Consider the following 16,141-nt stretch of genomic DNA (forward strand, 5'->3'; position numbering starts at 1 on the left):
CAATAGTGCCATTCCCTCCGCAAAGTATACTCAAACCACCACAATGTCACATTTCCCATCATCCCTCTTACATCCATTGAGACCTATCTCTGGATGTGACGGTTAGTTTTGATTGACATATTGTCGAACAATGTGGAAAGGAGTCTTTTTTTTTTTTTAATTTGTCAACTATAAAGTTTATTTCTTTGAGAGTGAGACAAGAATCAAAGATTTCTCTCACATTGGTGAGCATTTAAAAAGATCTTTTAAAATTCATACATTTTTAATTAAAATAAATTAATTAAATTCCTACTTTTCTTTCCTTCTTCCAACCTTTCCCATTTCTCCTCTCGCTCAAATTGATAGCCTCTTTTTCTTTGATTATTATTGTTATGTACTTGTGTGCATTTGTGTATGTGTGAACATATGCACAACTATATACAACCTGCTGGATCTATTGTTGTTTGTGTGTATGTGGTTTTAGGGTTGATCACTTTGTATTGGATAACCAATCAAAGGTTCACCCCTAGGAGAGGGTAATTATCCCTCTCAAGGCGATCATTAGTTACTTATGATTTTTGTTTTATTTTGTTGTTGTTTGTTTGTTTGTTTGTTTATTTTTGGTTTTTCGAGACAGGGTTTCTCTGTATAGTCCTGGCTGTCCTGGAGCTCACTCTGTGGATCAGGCTGGCCTCAAACTCAGAAATCCGCCTGCCTCTGCCTCCGTGTCCATGTAGGTGTTTATATATGTGCCCTCAGAGGCCAGAAGAGGTATTAGATCCTCTGGAACTGGACCTACAGGTAGTAGTGCCTGGCGTGAGTGCTGGCAACTAGACCAGGGTCCTGTGGAAGAACAGGACATGGTCTAAACCACTGAGCCAACTCTCCAGCCTTTGCCTGTAGTTCTTTGTCTAGAAGATGGGGTTCCCCATAAAATTCCCCCTGGAAGGGAGTCTTAGTGGGGAATTCTCTAGACTAGATCAGCCTGTGTGATGTGTAAGTGTGTGCAGGTTCCTGCATGAGTGTAAGTTCATGTGTGCATGGATGTGTGTGTGTGTGACCACAGAAATGTGTAGGCCACATTGTTTTCTTGCCTACAGAATCTAGCAGAAGGCATTGGATCCTCTGGAGTTATAAGACCTTGTGAGCTGCCTGATGTGGTGTTGGGACCCTAGTTTTGATCTTCTGCAAGAGCTTTTCATTACTGAGCCATCACCTTTCCAGCCCCAGAGGATTTTGAGTTGGTTTAACTGAGGTGGAAAGACCCACCCTGAATATGAGAGGTACCATGTCTCAAACTGGGCTCTGGACTGAACAAAAAAAGAGGTGAGCTGGGTACTGGCATTAATTCATTTCTCTCAGCTCTTAACTGTGGATGGGTGTGACTGATTGCTTCAGGTTCTGGCTACTTTAACTCCCCATAGTGATGGACTGTAACCTGCTGTTGTGAGCCAAATGATCTCTCTTCTCCCGAAAGATGATTTAGCTAAAGTATTCCCAATAACAGGGAAAGAACTTAAGACACTGGCCCTCCTGGGGAAAGCCTCACTCCCTCCCTCAGTGTGAGTCTCAGCTTCCTGGATTCCTTCTGGTCTGTCTTATTAGAATGTCCATGTGAGCCCCACAACCCAGAGACTCTCCTAGAATTGATTTAGTTGTATGGTAGCCTGTTGTCTGAGATGATCTTTCTAGTGCTTCAACCCAGCTTTAACAGCATCTACCAGGCCTTACTGGTTTCAGTAACCCATGGTGGCCCCATAAGCATAGGTCCTTTGTTATATGCCCAATTACTACAGTGTCCCTGAACACAGGCCAAGGCTTGCTCTGTGTAACTCTGTGGTGCTGGTAGCTGGGCACGTTCAACAGACACCCAGGTGCCATGATGGAAATGGGAGAGCATGTGAAGTGGCCTTAGACAAGCCCAGGAAATAGCCTCTCCCACCCAACTCCCACAGTTCAAGGGATTGAAACATGCCTGAGCCCAAGAAGCTTGCTCCAGGCTTCTGGCCATAAGATTTATACAGCTCTCCACTTGGTCAGAGAAGCTCCAAGTGGCAGATCGGGAAACTCATGACTGTTGGACGTGCTGAGAGCAAGGCACTTTGAGTGCTCTACAATAGATAGGCTGTCTGTATCACTCTGACCTCTAGAGGATAAGGGAGGATTGTGGAGGAGGGGAGTGAAAAGAATGTAAGCCCTAGAAGATGAGGAGGGTGCTGTAAAGTGCTGTCTTGTGGGCACGACATGACTGTAAGAACTCACAGCAATGTGGTCATCTTTACAAGACCTGCACGAGGGGAAAACCGTTAAACTATTAAGCATGGGTGGAGGAGGGGCTCCTGAGGTGCTGTTGGCAGTTGATGGCTACTAGAGGAGGTTAGAGTCACTTTTCTTTAGGGGTATTGTTGATATTCAATATTCAATATACTGTTGAATATTTAGGACCACTGCAAGGTTGCCTGTGCCCCAGACAATGGCCCCACACCCAGGGGCATATAGGCACCACTAATTGGACTCATTGGCTTTGGAAGAAAAAAAATATTTACTTGGGAGAGATGCATTGGGTGTGCATGTGGAGGAGGGTGTTTCAGGAGGAACTGGAGGAGAGAGTAGATATGATCAAAGCACATTGTACACATGTATGAAATTTTCAAAGCATTAATAATGAAAACTATTACTAAAAATACTTATACTCAAAGAAAACAAACACAAAAATAAGACAAAGAGTCTATTTTTATTTTTCTTGTGCATGCATTACAATTCATATATATGTATAACTGGGTGTGGTGGTACATGCCTTTAATACCAGTACTAAAGAGGCAGAGATGGTAGGATCTCTGTGAGTTCAAGGACAGTCTGGTCTACATTCCAAGACAGCCAGGACTACATAGAGAAACCCTGTTTCATAAAAGAGAAGAAGAAAGAGAGAAAGACAGGAAGAAAGAAAGAGAAAAAGGGAAAAGAGAAATGTATAACATGATTCATTGTAGAATATTTGTGGTGTGCACATTTTTGTTGGGTAAATGTCAGAGCAACTCTTTTTATATACCTTTGACTATAGTTTGAATGATATCAAGACATGTTTGACAAATTAAAGAATACATATACTTATTACATTTATTTATTCGGTGTATAATTTCTTCTCTGGCAGAAGATAGCCTGCCAGAGTCTATTCTCTCCTTCCATCATGTGAAACCCTGGGATTGAACTCATGTTGTCAGGTTTAGTAATAAGCACCTTTACTGACTTAGTTATCTTGTCAGCCTATGAATACAATATTTTTTTATCATGAAAAACAAAACAAAGAAAAACCAAACTAACCCCCTACCCACCCCCCCATAGAAAACATGCTTTGAAATAGAATGTGTTTAAGACAGAGGAAGTTATTGCTGACAATGCTTCTATCAAGTTGTTCTTCAACTGCTTTGTCACTGTCCATGCTACTGCAGAGATTGGTCTTGTTTCTCTAGCATCTCTCTGTAGATACCATCTTCAAAAGATTATACAAGTGCTAGGTTCTCCTTGCAGTTACTCAAGAATAAGAAAGGACCAACCAGTTCTCATACCACTTTCCAACTGCTGCAGTCTAGCTGGGATCTTCTTTGGGAAGAATCTGAGAGAGAGACATTCTCTTTTCTCTAAGTTTGAAAAGCATCCTTGCATTATGTAGCCATCTTTCTTCATTACAGAGAATGTTCCAGTCTTTAGAAAGAAAGACAATGCAGAGAAATACACAGAGACCCAGAGATGTCTTGACTGTATCAAGTTCTTGATTCTGATGGAGGGTCACCGCTGTCAGGAACCCTTCATGCAAGGAGCCCTCCCAGACACATGCATCCACAATTTCCTTTCGCAGCTTTGCTTTTCATTTCAGCTAGTGTGAGCTGGATTCTTATTTGCAACCAAAAGGATCCCAGGAAACAAAAAGTATCTTTTTTCTCTTACAAGGGGAAGAAGCTACCCTACACAGTCAGTTCCATTCACATATAAGTATTTCACAGTCATAAAACAACCACTGTAAAAATCACAGGCCACATGGAACTATCTTCCCATATAACACTTCTTGGTCCCACTCCTGTGATCCTTTCAAGAGTTAGGTAGCCACATCACCAGAGGTAGCTCCAACCAGAGTCCTGGGATTTCTTCATCTGTGGCTTCTCTACTCATCTTACGATATCTCTGTGCCCTCTAATCTTCACAGAGCAAAGGGTAGAAAAAAATGTCCTAAATAAGATATAAAGACAAGCCATAGAGCCTAGGATCATCACTCTACCCCTACTCCCAACACCATTGGCTGCATCTGGAACGCACAGATGGTCACAGGCTTGGCTAGTATCGTGGGGCAAGCCACCATATATCTATCTTCTGAAAAGTCCTTCAAGCATGGCTGAGGGTCTGGTAAAGAAGGCAGTAGATGATTCTGATCTTGTCACCTGCCGCCCTGTTACCTGCCAGAGCTTTGTGAACTGTGGGTGATGAGGTTCTGCGATCTGAACAAAATCAGTTCAGAGTATAGTCACTGGCACTTTTAAGTGAGAGCAGGTTAGAACTTACATTTCACACAGGTAAGTGCTGTTCGTGGAACTTGTCCATTTTATTTAATTTGGACTTTTCCCATTTTCATGCACATGTGTATATGTGTGCATGTGTATGCCTACATACGTATATACACTACACATATACATAGGAGAGTGCAAGTGGAGGTCCAACATTGATGTCAGGAATCATCCTCTGTTACTCTTCCACCTTGTTCATTGAAGCAGGGCCTCTCAATCAAATCCAGAACTTTCTGATACAGCTAGTATCCTGAGCTAGCTTCCTCTGGAGACTCCATCTCTTTCTTCAGAGCCTGGAATTATACCCACCTGTACATGGATTCTGGAGACTTGAACTTGGGTCTTCACACTTTCCTGGCAAGGGCTTTAACAACTGAACCATCTCCACAGCTCCAAAACTTGTCTTCTAATATGCAGAGACATGGTCATGCACACAAACACACTCAGGTGGTCCATATTGGATTGCTGTACCATAGATCATCAACATGGAGAGAGACGGTGCAAGATTTCTGGCAAGGCCACCTTAGAGTCAGCCTTCCTTTGCTTTTTTTTCTGAAACACTTCCTCCTTAATTTATTCCATCTCTTCAGCCATTAAGAGGTGGCTAGCCAGCTTTCCATGGGCCACACAGTTTTCTCAGCTGCATGAGATGCGGGCTCTCTGTTCCAATACCTTGATACTGTCTTTGTAAGCCCCAAAGCAACCACTGGATAGACAACCCATAAACAGGTCTATGCGGTGTGTACCAGCAGGCTGTGGCTGGATTCACCTAGGTCTGTATAGTCCATGATTCACTGAGCTCTGTCTCAGCTCTTGCTTTCTGTTGTCAGGAGACAACAGAAATATAAGATCATATATATGTATATATGTATGTATGCATGTATTTACATACATACATTTATGGCAATCTTAATGCATATATATAATAAAATCTTATCTATTTGAAAGAGTGCAATATAAAAACAGCAATGCAGTTCTTGTTTTAAGTGCAAAATTGTAAATAACCCATCCTTACAAAGCAGCTCAGCTGGGCATGGTGGCTCGCACCTGTCATCCCAACTTTGGAAAAGCTGGGGCAGGAAGAATGTCACAACTTTGAGGCTAGTCTAGGCTACATAGTGAGACTCTGCCTCAAAAAAAAATAGGTACATAATACTTCCTATTTCATATGACTGATATAGTTCATGTAAAGATTCCAGCACCATATCTGATAGGTAGAAAGACATCCATAAACACTCAAATGCATCAGTGATACTGTTAGTAACCTACTGGTCATTCTGCCCAAGGCACAATGGAGGTAGGAGTCCTGTAAGTTAAAAGGAATAATAAAAAATAAGATAAAGGATAGGAGAAGGGAGATAGCTACTCGGAAAGAAAAGCCTTGGTTTTCTCAACAGAAAATTCAGTACATAACAGATCTTATCTCATAGGACTCCAATGAGAATTAGCTCTGCTGATCCATATAGAGTTCAGCACCACACTTGATAAGTAGATGCTCACAGTTATGAGCGATGTCATTAGTAACCCATTAAGCATTCTGCCCTAGGCACCATGGAGGTGGGAGTCTCAATCCATTCCAGCTCATTTGGCATTCAGAATTTGCCAATCAACGTTTTTCCATCAAGGATCACAGAAAAAAATATTTTCAACTTCATGAGATGTGTGACCTCTGTTCCAATAACTCAATGGTGACTTTGTATGCCTCCAAACAACCACTGGACAGAAAATTCATAAATGAGTCTGTGTGGTCTGCACCAAAACCTTCCAAGTAGCTGTGGCTAGATCCATCTAATTCTGTACACTCCATGATTTACTGACCTCTGTCCCAGCTCCTGCTTTCTGTTGTAAGGAGCTGTTTAAACAAAAATACAAACATACATACACACATACACACACACACACACACACACACACACACCACATAAACACACAAGCACACACACATTTTAAAGATATATTTTATGCTAACATATAATAAATCTTATCTATTTGAAAGAGTGCAATATAAAAAATAGCAATGTAGTCTTCTTTAAGTGCAAAATAGTAAATACCCCATCCTTGCTAAGCAGCTCAGCCGGGCATGGTGGCTCGCACCTGTCATCCCAGCCGGGCATGGTGGCTCGCACCTGTCATCCCAGCCGGGCATGGTGGCTCGCACCTGTCATCCCAGCTCTGAGAAAGCTGGGGCAGGAAGAATGTCACAAGTTTGAGGCTAGTCTGGGCTACACAGTGAAACTCTGCCTCAAAAAAATAAAATAAAAGGAAATAAAATGAAAGTTAGGTACACAATACTTCTTATTTCATATGGCTGGTAGGATTAATTAACTGATATAGTTCATGTAAAGATTTCCCCACCATATCTGATAGGTAGAAAGACATCCATAAACACTCAAATGCATCAGTGATACTGTTAGTAACCTACTGATCATTCTGCCCAAAGCACAATGGAGGTAGGAGTCCTTTGGGAAGAATAAGAATAGGAATAATCAAAAAAGAAGAGAAAGAAGGAGGAGGAGGAGGAAGAGGAGGAGGAAGAGGAAAACACTCTTAAAGAAAAGCTTTGGTTTTCTCAAAAGAAAATTAGGTACATAACAGTTCTTATCTCATAGGACTGTGGTGAAAATTAGCTAGGCTAATTCACATAAAGAGTTCAGCACCATACTTGATAGGTAGATAGCGATCAACAAGTGCTCACAGTTATCAGTGACATTATTCGTAACCCACCGAACATATAGGGGTAGGAGTCCTGCGGGTGGGGCACTGGCCAATCAGAGTTCTGAAAGTGCTCCAAACTTCACAGGCTCCAACACATTCACAAACCTTACAAAATGCTACATTCTGCTGTTAAAACAAAAACAAAAACAAAAACAAAAAACAAAAAAGCACAGATTCAGTGTCACAAAGCTGTGTCCTGTTTTCCTTGGGGTCATCCCATGAAAGAATTACTGCTCATTAAGATCAGTTCTGAACAGAATCTTCCATGGTGTTGAAAATGTTAGCTGTTGATGATGCCCCATAGCGAGGCTCACTGGTCATTGAAGATTGGGAAGGTCAATGATTCATCCAAGTGTTTGCATTTAAATGTTTACCTCACATTGATATTTAAATGGCCATATCTCGTTAGTGGTTACTGTAGTGGCTGGCAGAGAAAACTCTACCTGAATTCCTCAAATTTGCATGCCAGCAAATTTTCCTGCCAGCCAGATATTCCTTAGTTATTTGAAGGCAAAGGAGTCTGTTTAGTACATTGTAGGATGCTTGACATCACCCTTTGCCTCTGTCCACAGATGCAGTTGATAGTAGTACCTGTCTGTTGGAATAGTAACAACAACAACAAATGTTTGTTTATATTGCACAAATGCTCCAAGTAGGGGAAGGGTTAAAAAAAGTCATTTCTAGAAAACTACTGCTTTCTGAAAAACAACTACTAAGAAATGAAGGAACTGTTCATGTATATTGTTTCTCGTTTTGACTTAGTCCCAAAGACCCAAATATGAGGTCTGGCTAAAGTTCTTTTATACATCTGTGGCTTTCTTTTTAGTATGCTTTTTCTGGTGAATCAGCAGGGTAGCCAGTTTTTTAAAGGTTCTTCCACACTGGGCGCATGGATCTGGCCTATCTCCAGAGTGAATTTTCAAGTGATTATTCAATGTAGTTTTGTCAGTGAAACCTTTGTCACACTTGTTGCACACGAAAGGTTTCTCCCCAGCGTGCAGCCTCTCGTGCCTTTGGATGCTTGACTTACACCTAAAAGTCTTTCCACATCCTTTGCACCGATACCTGGAGTTCGCCTCATGTCTCTTCTGGTGCTTGAGAAGGGCTACTTTGCAAGCGAAGACTTTCCCACATTCTGGGCAGTCCACTCGGGCCCCGGGCACATGGATCTGCTTGTGCTCTGTCAAGTACGAGCTGTTTCGGAAGTGCTTCCCGCACTTGTCACACTTGTAGGGTTTCACCTTTAAATGGAGCCGCTGATGCTCTGAAAGATGTGAGTTGACCCTGAATTTCTTCCCACACACCTGACAGCAGTACGGCTTCTCTCCGGTATGGATCCTCTTGTGCTCCCTCAGGGATGAGCTGCGGCCGAAGCACTTGTTACACTCGCCGCACTTGTAGGGTTTCTCCCCGGTGTGAATCCGTTGGTGACGGGTGAGCTTCGTGCTCTGCTTGAAGGTTCTCCCGCACTCGTCACATTTGAAGGGTTTCTCCCCTGAGTGGATCCTGCAGTGATTGTTGAGAGTGGAGCTGCTGTTGAAGGCTTTGCCACACTCCTTACACTTGTAGGGTCTCACTCCCGTGTGAATTCGGTAGTGTGTGAGGAAGTACGAGAGGTGCCGGAAAGATTTGCCGCACGTGTCACACTTGTGGGGTTTCTCTCCCGTGTGAATTCGCTCATGCTCCACAAGGTGGAGGGTCTGGTTGAAGGTTTTCCCGCATTCCTTGCATTTAAAGTGGTTTTTACCTTGTCGGGCAGGCTTGCGCTTTGGATTTGTGGAACTGCTCGTGTTCTGGGTTTTTCCTTGAACATCTTTCTCCGAGGTCGACTTTTCTGAAGGAGCTCTCTGTGGTGTTGTAGTTGCTGATGTTTGACCCGATGATGTGCCCGGGGTTGCAGATTCATGCTCCTTATCGCCGGGAGTGGTGGTTTTGCCTGCTTCTGTAGTCGAAGTTGAGGCACACTTCTCCTTATTTTGAGATGGCCTGTCACCACTTTTTGAGGTCTTTTCTGCTCTCAAATTCTGGGAACCACTCCCTTTATCTGCCTTCTTCTGCTTCTCCAGTGATGTTGTCTTAGAATTGTCTGGCTTCTGGAGTTCTGTCTTTGTGGGATTATTCTCTGTCTTTTTTCCTGAAGGAGATTTAAAGGCTTAAAAAAGATTTTTAAAAATGTATGTCTGTGTGGGTGTCTTCTTGTAAGTATATGCATGTGGATGCAGATGCCTGTGAGGACCACAAGAGGTCACCAGAGATCTTGGACCTAGAGTTACAGGTAGTGGACCTGCCTGACCTGGGTCCTGGGAACCCTCCCTTGCAAGAACAGTAAACACCCTTAACCACAGAGCCATTTCTCTAGTTCTGTGAAGGAGATTTAGAACACAAACATGTCTCATGTCTGGTTTTGCTTTAATAAAAACACTTACCAATAATTAGAGAATAACATGTTCAAAAAGTACAAAATACAAACTATTTGCTTGTTTGGTGCTCATAGACCAAACATACCCATGTCTGTGGCCTCCAGGTTAAGATTGGAAGCAGGTTAGCAATCATTTCTACCCCAGCCCTCTTTCATTTTCTTCCTCTTGATTGTCTTCACATTCTTGGAACATATGTAATGGGAGAGGTACAGGGTGTGCCACGGTTAGCATGCGGAAGTTAGAGGCTCTCTCCTTTCACCATATGGATTCTAGGATCCAACCAGTGGCACTATTAGGAGGTGTGACCTTGTTGTAGTAGGTGTAGCCTTGTTGGAGGAAGGGTGTCACTGTTAGGATAGACAATGAGACCTTTATCCTAACCACATGGGAGCAAATCTTCTTCTAGCTTCCTCTATGAAGAGGCAGAACTCTCAGCTCCTCCTGTGCCATGCCTTCTGGGCACTGCTATGCTCCCACCTTGATGAACCTCTGAACCTATAAACCAGCCCCAGTTAAATGTTGTCCTTCTAAGGTCATGGTGTTTCTTCACAGCAGTAAAACTAAGACAACAGCTTACAGAGAGGTTAGCGATGTCCCTCCAACTCACCTGCAGAGGTGTCACTTCTGCTGACTCCTCCCTCACCTTGCTGGGGGTCTCCAGGAATGTCATTCTCTTTGGCAAAAAGGTCAACTCCTTGCTCCAACCTGGTGATCAACTTTGGCTTGAAAATATAATATTCTGTCCCACAGAAAGACAAGACAAAGAAGAAGAAAAACTTTGGCATGCCCAGGAATCACTTTTCAAAAAAAAAAAAAATGTTTGCATAGAAACCTAAGAGATCTCACAAAGAACAACCAGCTGGAACATAGAGGTGATCACCTCCTTCGCCTTGTCCTGGCGCCCGCCTCCTTATCATGTTAATAGTCCAAGAGACTGAGTGCATGACCATAACACCCCATGAGCCCATTTTTCAACCCACTGACCATCAGGATTGGCTTAACTGGGCTCCTGTGACTTAAGCCAGACCTGTCAGTGAAGGTGAGGAATAGGGAGAGAGAAGGGTCACCCATTCCCAACACATTCCAGCTTCTACTCTGCATATGAGTTAAAGCACTGAGCTTCTGAAGAGGAGCGCTTTTGAAAAGCACCAGTCTTAGGATGCTATCAACAGCATCCAATTTGCAGTGTCTGAACTTAGTCTAATGGTAGAGTTCATCCCTATGAACCACAGCCTCTCAGAATTGAGTCCTACAAGCTCTCACAGGGCCAGTACAAACTGCATGGAAGTAATCCTTACCCACAGAGATCAGGTTCTCGTAGTTCTCCAGCATCACATCCTTGTACAGGTCCTTCTGAGCGGGCTCCAGTAGCTGCCACTCTTTCTGGCTGAAGTACACAGCTACATCTTTGAAGATCACTGGCTCCTATAACACCAAAGTCCCACTACCGCTCATACGAGGCCTCGTCTTTCCCTTGGCCCAGGAGAGTAGATGCAAAGAGGTGGGAGTTTGGGCTGTATTCAGAATTCTACACCGTTGCAGACTTCGGAGATAGCCCTGGTACCTCCTCACTTTGCACTAGGTCCATACCATTTGTGTGTATGTATGCTTTTGTGTGTGTGTGTGCGCGCATATATGTGTGTATGTGTATGTGTGTGTGTGTGTGTATTAATGTATATGGTATGTCTATGTGGTTTATGTCTCATTGTACAGGTGCTTGTGAAGGTCAGAAGAGGATCTAAGACCCCTGGAATTGGAGTCATAGGCCATTGTGAGTTGCCTAATATAGGTACAGGGAACCAAATTCAGATCCTCTGCAAGAGAAGCCAGCAGTCTTAACTGCTGACCCTCTCTCTCCAACCCTCAGTGTGCTCATTTGTTTTAGTTATTAACTTGACAAGAATCACCCAGGAACAGAGTCTCAATGAGGATCTGTCTAGATCAGGTTGGTCTGTGAGGGGTGGGAAGGGGGCAGGCATCATAATTGAGCTCATTAGGATGGGAAGATGCACTCTGCATGTGCATGCACCATTTCATAGTCTTGGCTTGGGGACAGTGTAAGAGTAGAGAGAAATCTAGCTAAGTGCTAAGCAAGCAGGCAATGTAGGTACATTCCTTTCTCTGCCTTGATGGTGGATGGGATGTTTCAACTCCCTGCCTTGACTCCCCTATACTAATGGTCTGTGACCTGGAACTATAAACCAAATAAACCTTCCCCTTCAGCTGCTTCTTGTCACGGTATTTTATCACAGCCATAGAAATGAAACTAGGGGTGTGTGGCTATGCATTTTCTTCCCATTCTGAACCCAGATTTGGCTAATTGGATATTAGAAACCTATGACATAATCTTTTTTAAATGTTCAATAATCAGGGGCTGGAGAGATGGCTCACTGATAAAGAGTGGGTATTGTGTGCTGAGTAAAGCACCCCCACTCACTGAGTCATCTTGGTGGCCCCAAATTTGCTTTTAGAAGGACCAAAGAAAAGAACCTTTGTTTCCTACACCCCACTTCTGTTGGATCAGATCATGGACTGAACTGAGGTGAACCCTCCCCAGCTTCCTAAGGAAGAACAAGATCAAAGGTCCCTGGTATGCCCAGCCTTGAATGCTCGTACACAAACTAACATGGAAGGGACAGCAATGCCATTCTATCAAACACCTCACATGGCCACAGCCAAATGTATGTCCTTCTAGAGCACACAGGGAAGAGGGGTCTGGACATAGCCTCAGGGACATCCCAATGTGGCATGGTGCTAGAAGAACATCATGCCCAGGAGACCTTTCCACGTGCTTGAAAGAGTAGACAACAGTTGGAGCTCCAGTGGGGAGGAGGAGGCAGAGGAGAGCAGAGCAGAGTGGAGCAGATCCCTCAGGGGTGAGCAGCAAAGGAAAACAGCTTCAAGAGGAAAGAACACAGAAAGAAAGGGAGAAGGTTAGCACTGTGGTTGTTAGAGTGAGCACACTGTGAGGCATGAGGAGTCAGGACCAGGGCCTTGAGCTTGAATCTCCCTGACCACCAAAGAGCCAGGAGTCTTTGAGAAGGTGACTCCCCATGCCTCTGTCTCCACCTCTGTAAGATGAGACGATTGGCTAACAGTACAGTTCAGTGTCCAGCACTGAAAGCAATGGTCATTCTTAGGAAATACAGACTGAAGTATTTAGAAGTGAAGGCTACGGTGTGTACTGGATGCTCAACAGCTTTGAAAATAAGTGTGCAGATGGCAAGGCAATAGGAGAAATGTCAGCAAATTCCAGACGTTGGGTGACCTTTGTGCACTTCTTACAGCTTCCCTGTGAGTTTTTAAATTATTGTTTCTGTGTGTGTATATGTGTGTGTGGTGTATATGTATGTCTGTGTATCTGTGTAGTGTGTCTGTGTATCTGTGTAGTATGTCTGTGTGGTGTATATGTATGATGGATATGGGTATGCATATATGGTGTATATATATGTAGGTATGTATATCTGTGTAGTGTATGTATATGTGTATATGTATGTGTGCACAGTGGCTATGTGTGTATATGTGTATAGTGAGTATTCGTATGTGTTTATTATGAATGTGTCCAATGTGTATGTATATGTGTATGTATATGTGTATGTATATGTTTGAGTGTAGTCTGTATATGTGTATATGTATGTATATGTCTCTGTGTATGTGTAGTATGTGTATTCATATATATATGTGTAATATGTGTATATATGTGTATCTGGATATGTGTATATACATGTGTATGTAGGTGTATATGGGTATGTGTATACTATTTGCGTGTATGTGTATAATGTGTATGTATATGTGTATGTGTATATGTGTGTAATCTCTGTGTATATGGTGTATGTGTATATGTATGTGTATAGTGGGTATGTCTCTGTGACTGTATATGTATACAGTGTATATGTGTGTATATATGGTATGTATGTGTGTGTGTACATACATGTGGGTATATATATGTATGTGTATATATATGTATGTGTGTACATATGTATGTGTCTCTGTATGTGCATTGTGTGTTTATGTGTATGTTTTTGCTGCTAATAGGAAAGACGGTCCGGTCCTCCAGTTGCTGAACGGAAGCCCACGTGAGCCTGCAGGTACTTCAGACTTGCTGATGGCTGCCCATCTCTCCCCATCTCTCCTCTGGAACTCTCATTTGCCACAGTGCCCCTCCAGGATTCTGTCCCAGCAGTTTAAGCAACCCTGAGGTCAACACAGCCTCAAGACCAGTTCTCACTGATCAGGACTGAGTCACACGCCCGGCCTTGAATCAATCACTATGGCCCTGAGTAAGCCTGGAAGTGGGGTGAGGTTAAGACCAACCTCTCCCTACATCACCCCATCCAAGGCCCAGGGAATACTGCAGAAGAAGGAGGTGGAAAGAATGTAAGAGCTGGAGGATGAAGAGAAGTGCTGTGAAGTGCTGTCTTCTGGACATGACATGGCCGTTGCACTCATGAACTCACAGCGGTTGTGGATACCTGCACAAGAGTAGGCCCATCAACATCCCATAATTATAGCAGGAAGGGGAGTCATGAGGCCCCAGCTGTCCCTTAGGAGCTAGCAGTGGTTGATGTTTGCCAGGAGAGGGGAATGCCGTTTTCTCGTTTTCTTCGGTGGTGTGGCCTCAGCTAAGGTTCCCATGCTCCAGAAAATAACCCCACACCCATGCTAATGCAAACAACTCTAATTCCACTCATGGGCCAGAACAGAAAAACACAGAAGCAGAAGGGGCTGGGGGTGGGTCTAGTTGGCAAGTAGGGATGGGAGAGGGCCAAGAGAGGACAATGGGGGTGTGTGTACGGATGTGCTCACGATACTCTCTATATATGTGTGAAATTGTCAAAGAAAATGGTGTGAAGTCAAATGATTAGATAACATAATTAAAGTCATTAACTTAAAAGAATTTTAAAAAGACATCAGCTTCATCCACAGTGGTTGGAAGACAAGTTGTTCCTAAAGAAAAAAAAATTGGAAGCGCCAGAATAAAAAGGAGGTGTGGATTCCAGGTGGACTGCAGCAGGTCAAGGTTGGCTGCTTCTAAAGAGCCATTCATTCCTTCATCTGCACACTCACTCACTCGCTGTCCATTCACTCAATCCGCCCATACATATAATAAAGTGCTTGCTAAAATCCAGTCCAGACTGTGGCTCAGGCCAGGCCCACTTGTGCCTGCAGTGGCCTCCCCTTCATCTGTAAAGAAAGGAGCAAGCTTCCTTCTGAGAGAGAGCCTGTCTGTGAACATCTAACCAAGTGCCCAGAATGTCTCCAGGTCCCCAGCTTCAAGGAAAATGGTGGGCATCATTCTTGCTTCCCCAGGGCAGCTCACAGATCTCAGGCTGCCAGTGGAAAGAGAGTATGAGTAATGATGGATACAAATCAATGAGATGTGCCCTCTTCATTCCCAGGATAGTAGTCCTGCATCCCCTCTGCAAAATTCCCTTCTCTTCCCCTGCTACCCACATGTAGGCTCATGTTGTTAAACTTCCTTCTTCCTTTGAAATCTATAGGAGGGGGCATCCACTTCCCTACTCTGCCTCTTGGGCCTGAACCATTCTCAGAGGCTCTGCTATGCTGCTGTCTATCTGCAGCAATTAATAAACGTCTTACCCTCAAAGGACAATCTGCTTTAGAATTCCCCTTGAAAACGGCACCCCCTCCCACCAAGACCTTTCAGTCGTCACCATTCAAAGCATCCTATCTGGGCATAGGTGATACATCACCCAGTCAACAGAAGACAAGGTTCCTACCCTTGCAGATGGAGAAGAGCAGATGAGCAATGAACAAGTTAAAAATATAATATGTTTCCAGATGCCAATAACTGCTACAAAGAAAAGGACTGGAGGGATAACTAGGTGGTTAAGAGAACTTGCTGCTTGTGCAAAGGATCAGAGTTCAGTTCCCAACACTCAAGTCTGGCAGCTCACAACCACTTGGAACTCAAACTCTAGGGGACTGGCGCCCTCTTCTGGCTCCAAGGGCACTGCATTCACATGTGGATATATACACACATACACAAAGTGAAAATAAAATAAATCTTAAGGAAAGAGAAGAAAGAATATTATGAAGTTGGTGTCATCCTGCCAGAGATTGGAATTAGGAAGTGGGGGGAGCCTCTCTTAGGAAAATCCCCTCATTGGGTGGTCATTTGAAGGTACAATGTATGTACAAGCAGGGCAGAAAGGTGGGAATGTCCTTGCCTTCTCCAGACCAAACTAGTTTCTTGTCAACAGCTTACCTTGTACCAGGTTGGCAACGATGTGGTTGGAATTCTTCGCTTCTTTTCAGAGAGCTGGTTTTGTGTCTGATCAGGACTTGGTGAAGGTGAAGCTGGTGGAGGGGTAAGAAGTCATGAGGCCACTCTGGCTTTTAAGAGTAGGAAAACCCATTCATAAGAAATGCTTAATGGGCCGGGCACTGGTGGCGCACACCTTTAATCCCAGCACTTGGGAGGCAGAGATAGGCAGATTTCTGAGTTCA

At 43.7% G+C, this 16,141-nt stretch overlaps 1 protein-coding gene across 5 annotated transcripts in view; it reads right to left on the bottom strand.

Annotated features, from left to right (window-relative positions):
* Window positions 1-3,927: 3,927 nt before the first annotated feature.
* Window positions 3,928-16,141, bottom strand: part of LOC116101602 (zinc finger protein 501-like) — a 21,952-nt gene continuing 9,738 nt past the window's right edge. For 4 of the 5 annotated variants that reach the window (XM_031385269.1, XM_031385268.1, XM_031385267.1 and 1 more), the window contains 4 exons: window positions 15,900-15,991; window positions 10,969-11,095; window positions 10,278-10,409; window positions 3,928-9,384 (listed from right to left, as the gene is read on the bottom strand). In XM_031385269.1, the coding sequence (XP_031241129.1) occupies window positions 8,051-9,384; window positions 10,278-10,409; window positions 10,969-11,095; window positions 15,900-15,991 (1,685 nt within the window). In that variant the 3' untranslated portion in view covers window positions 3,928-8,050. Of the gene's footprint in view, window positions 9,385-10,277; window positions 10,410-10,968; window positions 12,568-15,899; window positions 15,992-16,141 lie in introns of those variants that run through there. The other variant, XM_031385270.1, reaches the window with a different exon arrangement.

This window comes from Mastomys coucha, unplaced genomic scaffold (assembly GCF_008632895.1).
Source record: "Mastomys coucha isolate ucsf_1 unplaced genomic scaffold, UCSF_Mcou_1 pScaffold21, whole genome shotgun sequence".
NCBI classification, from domain to species: Eukaryota; Metazoa; Chordata; class Mammalia; order Rodentia; family Muridae; genus Mastomys; species Mastomys coucha.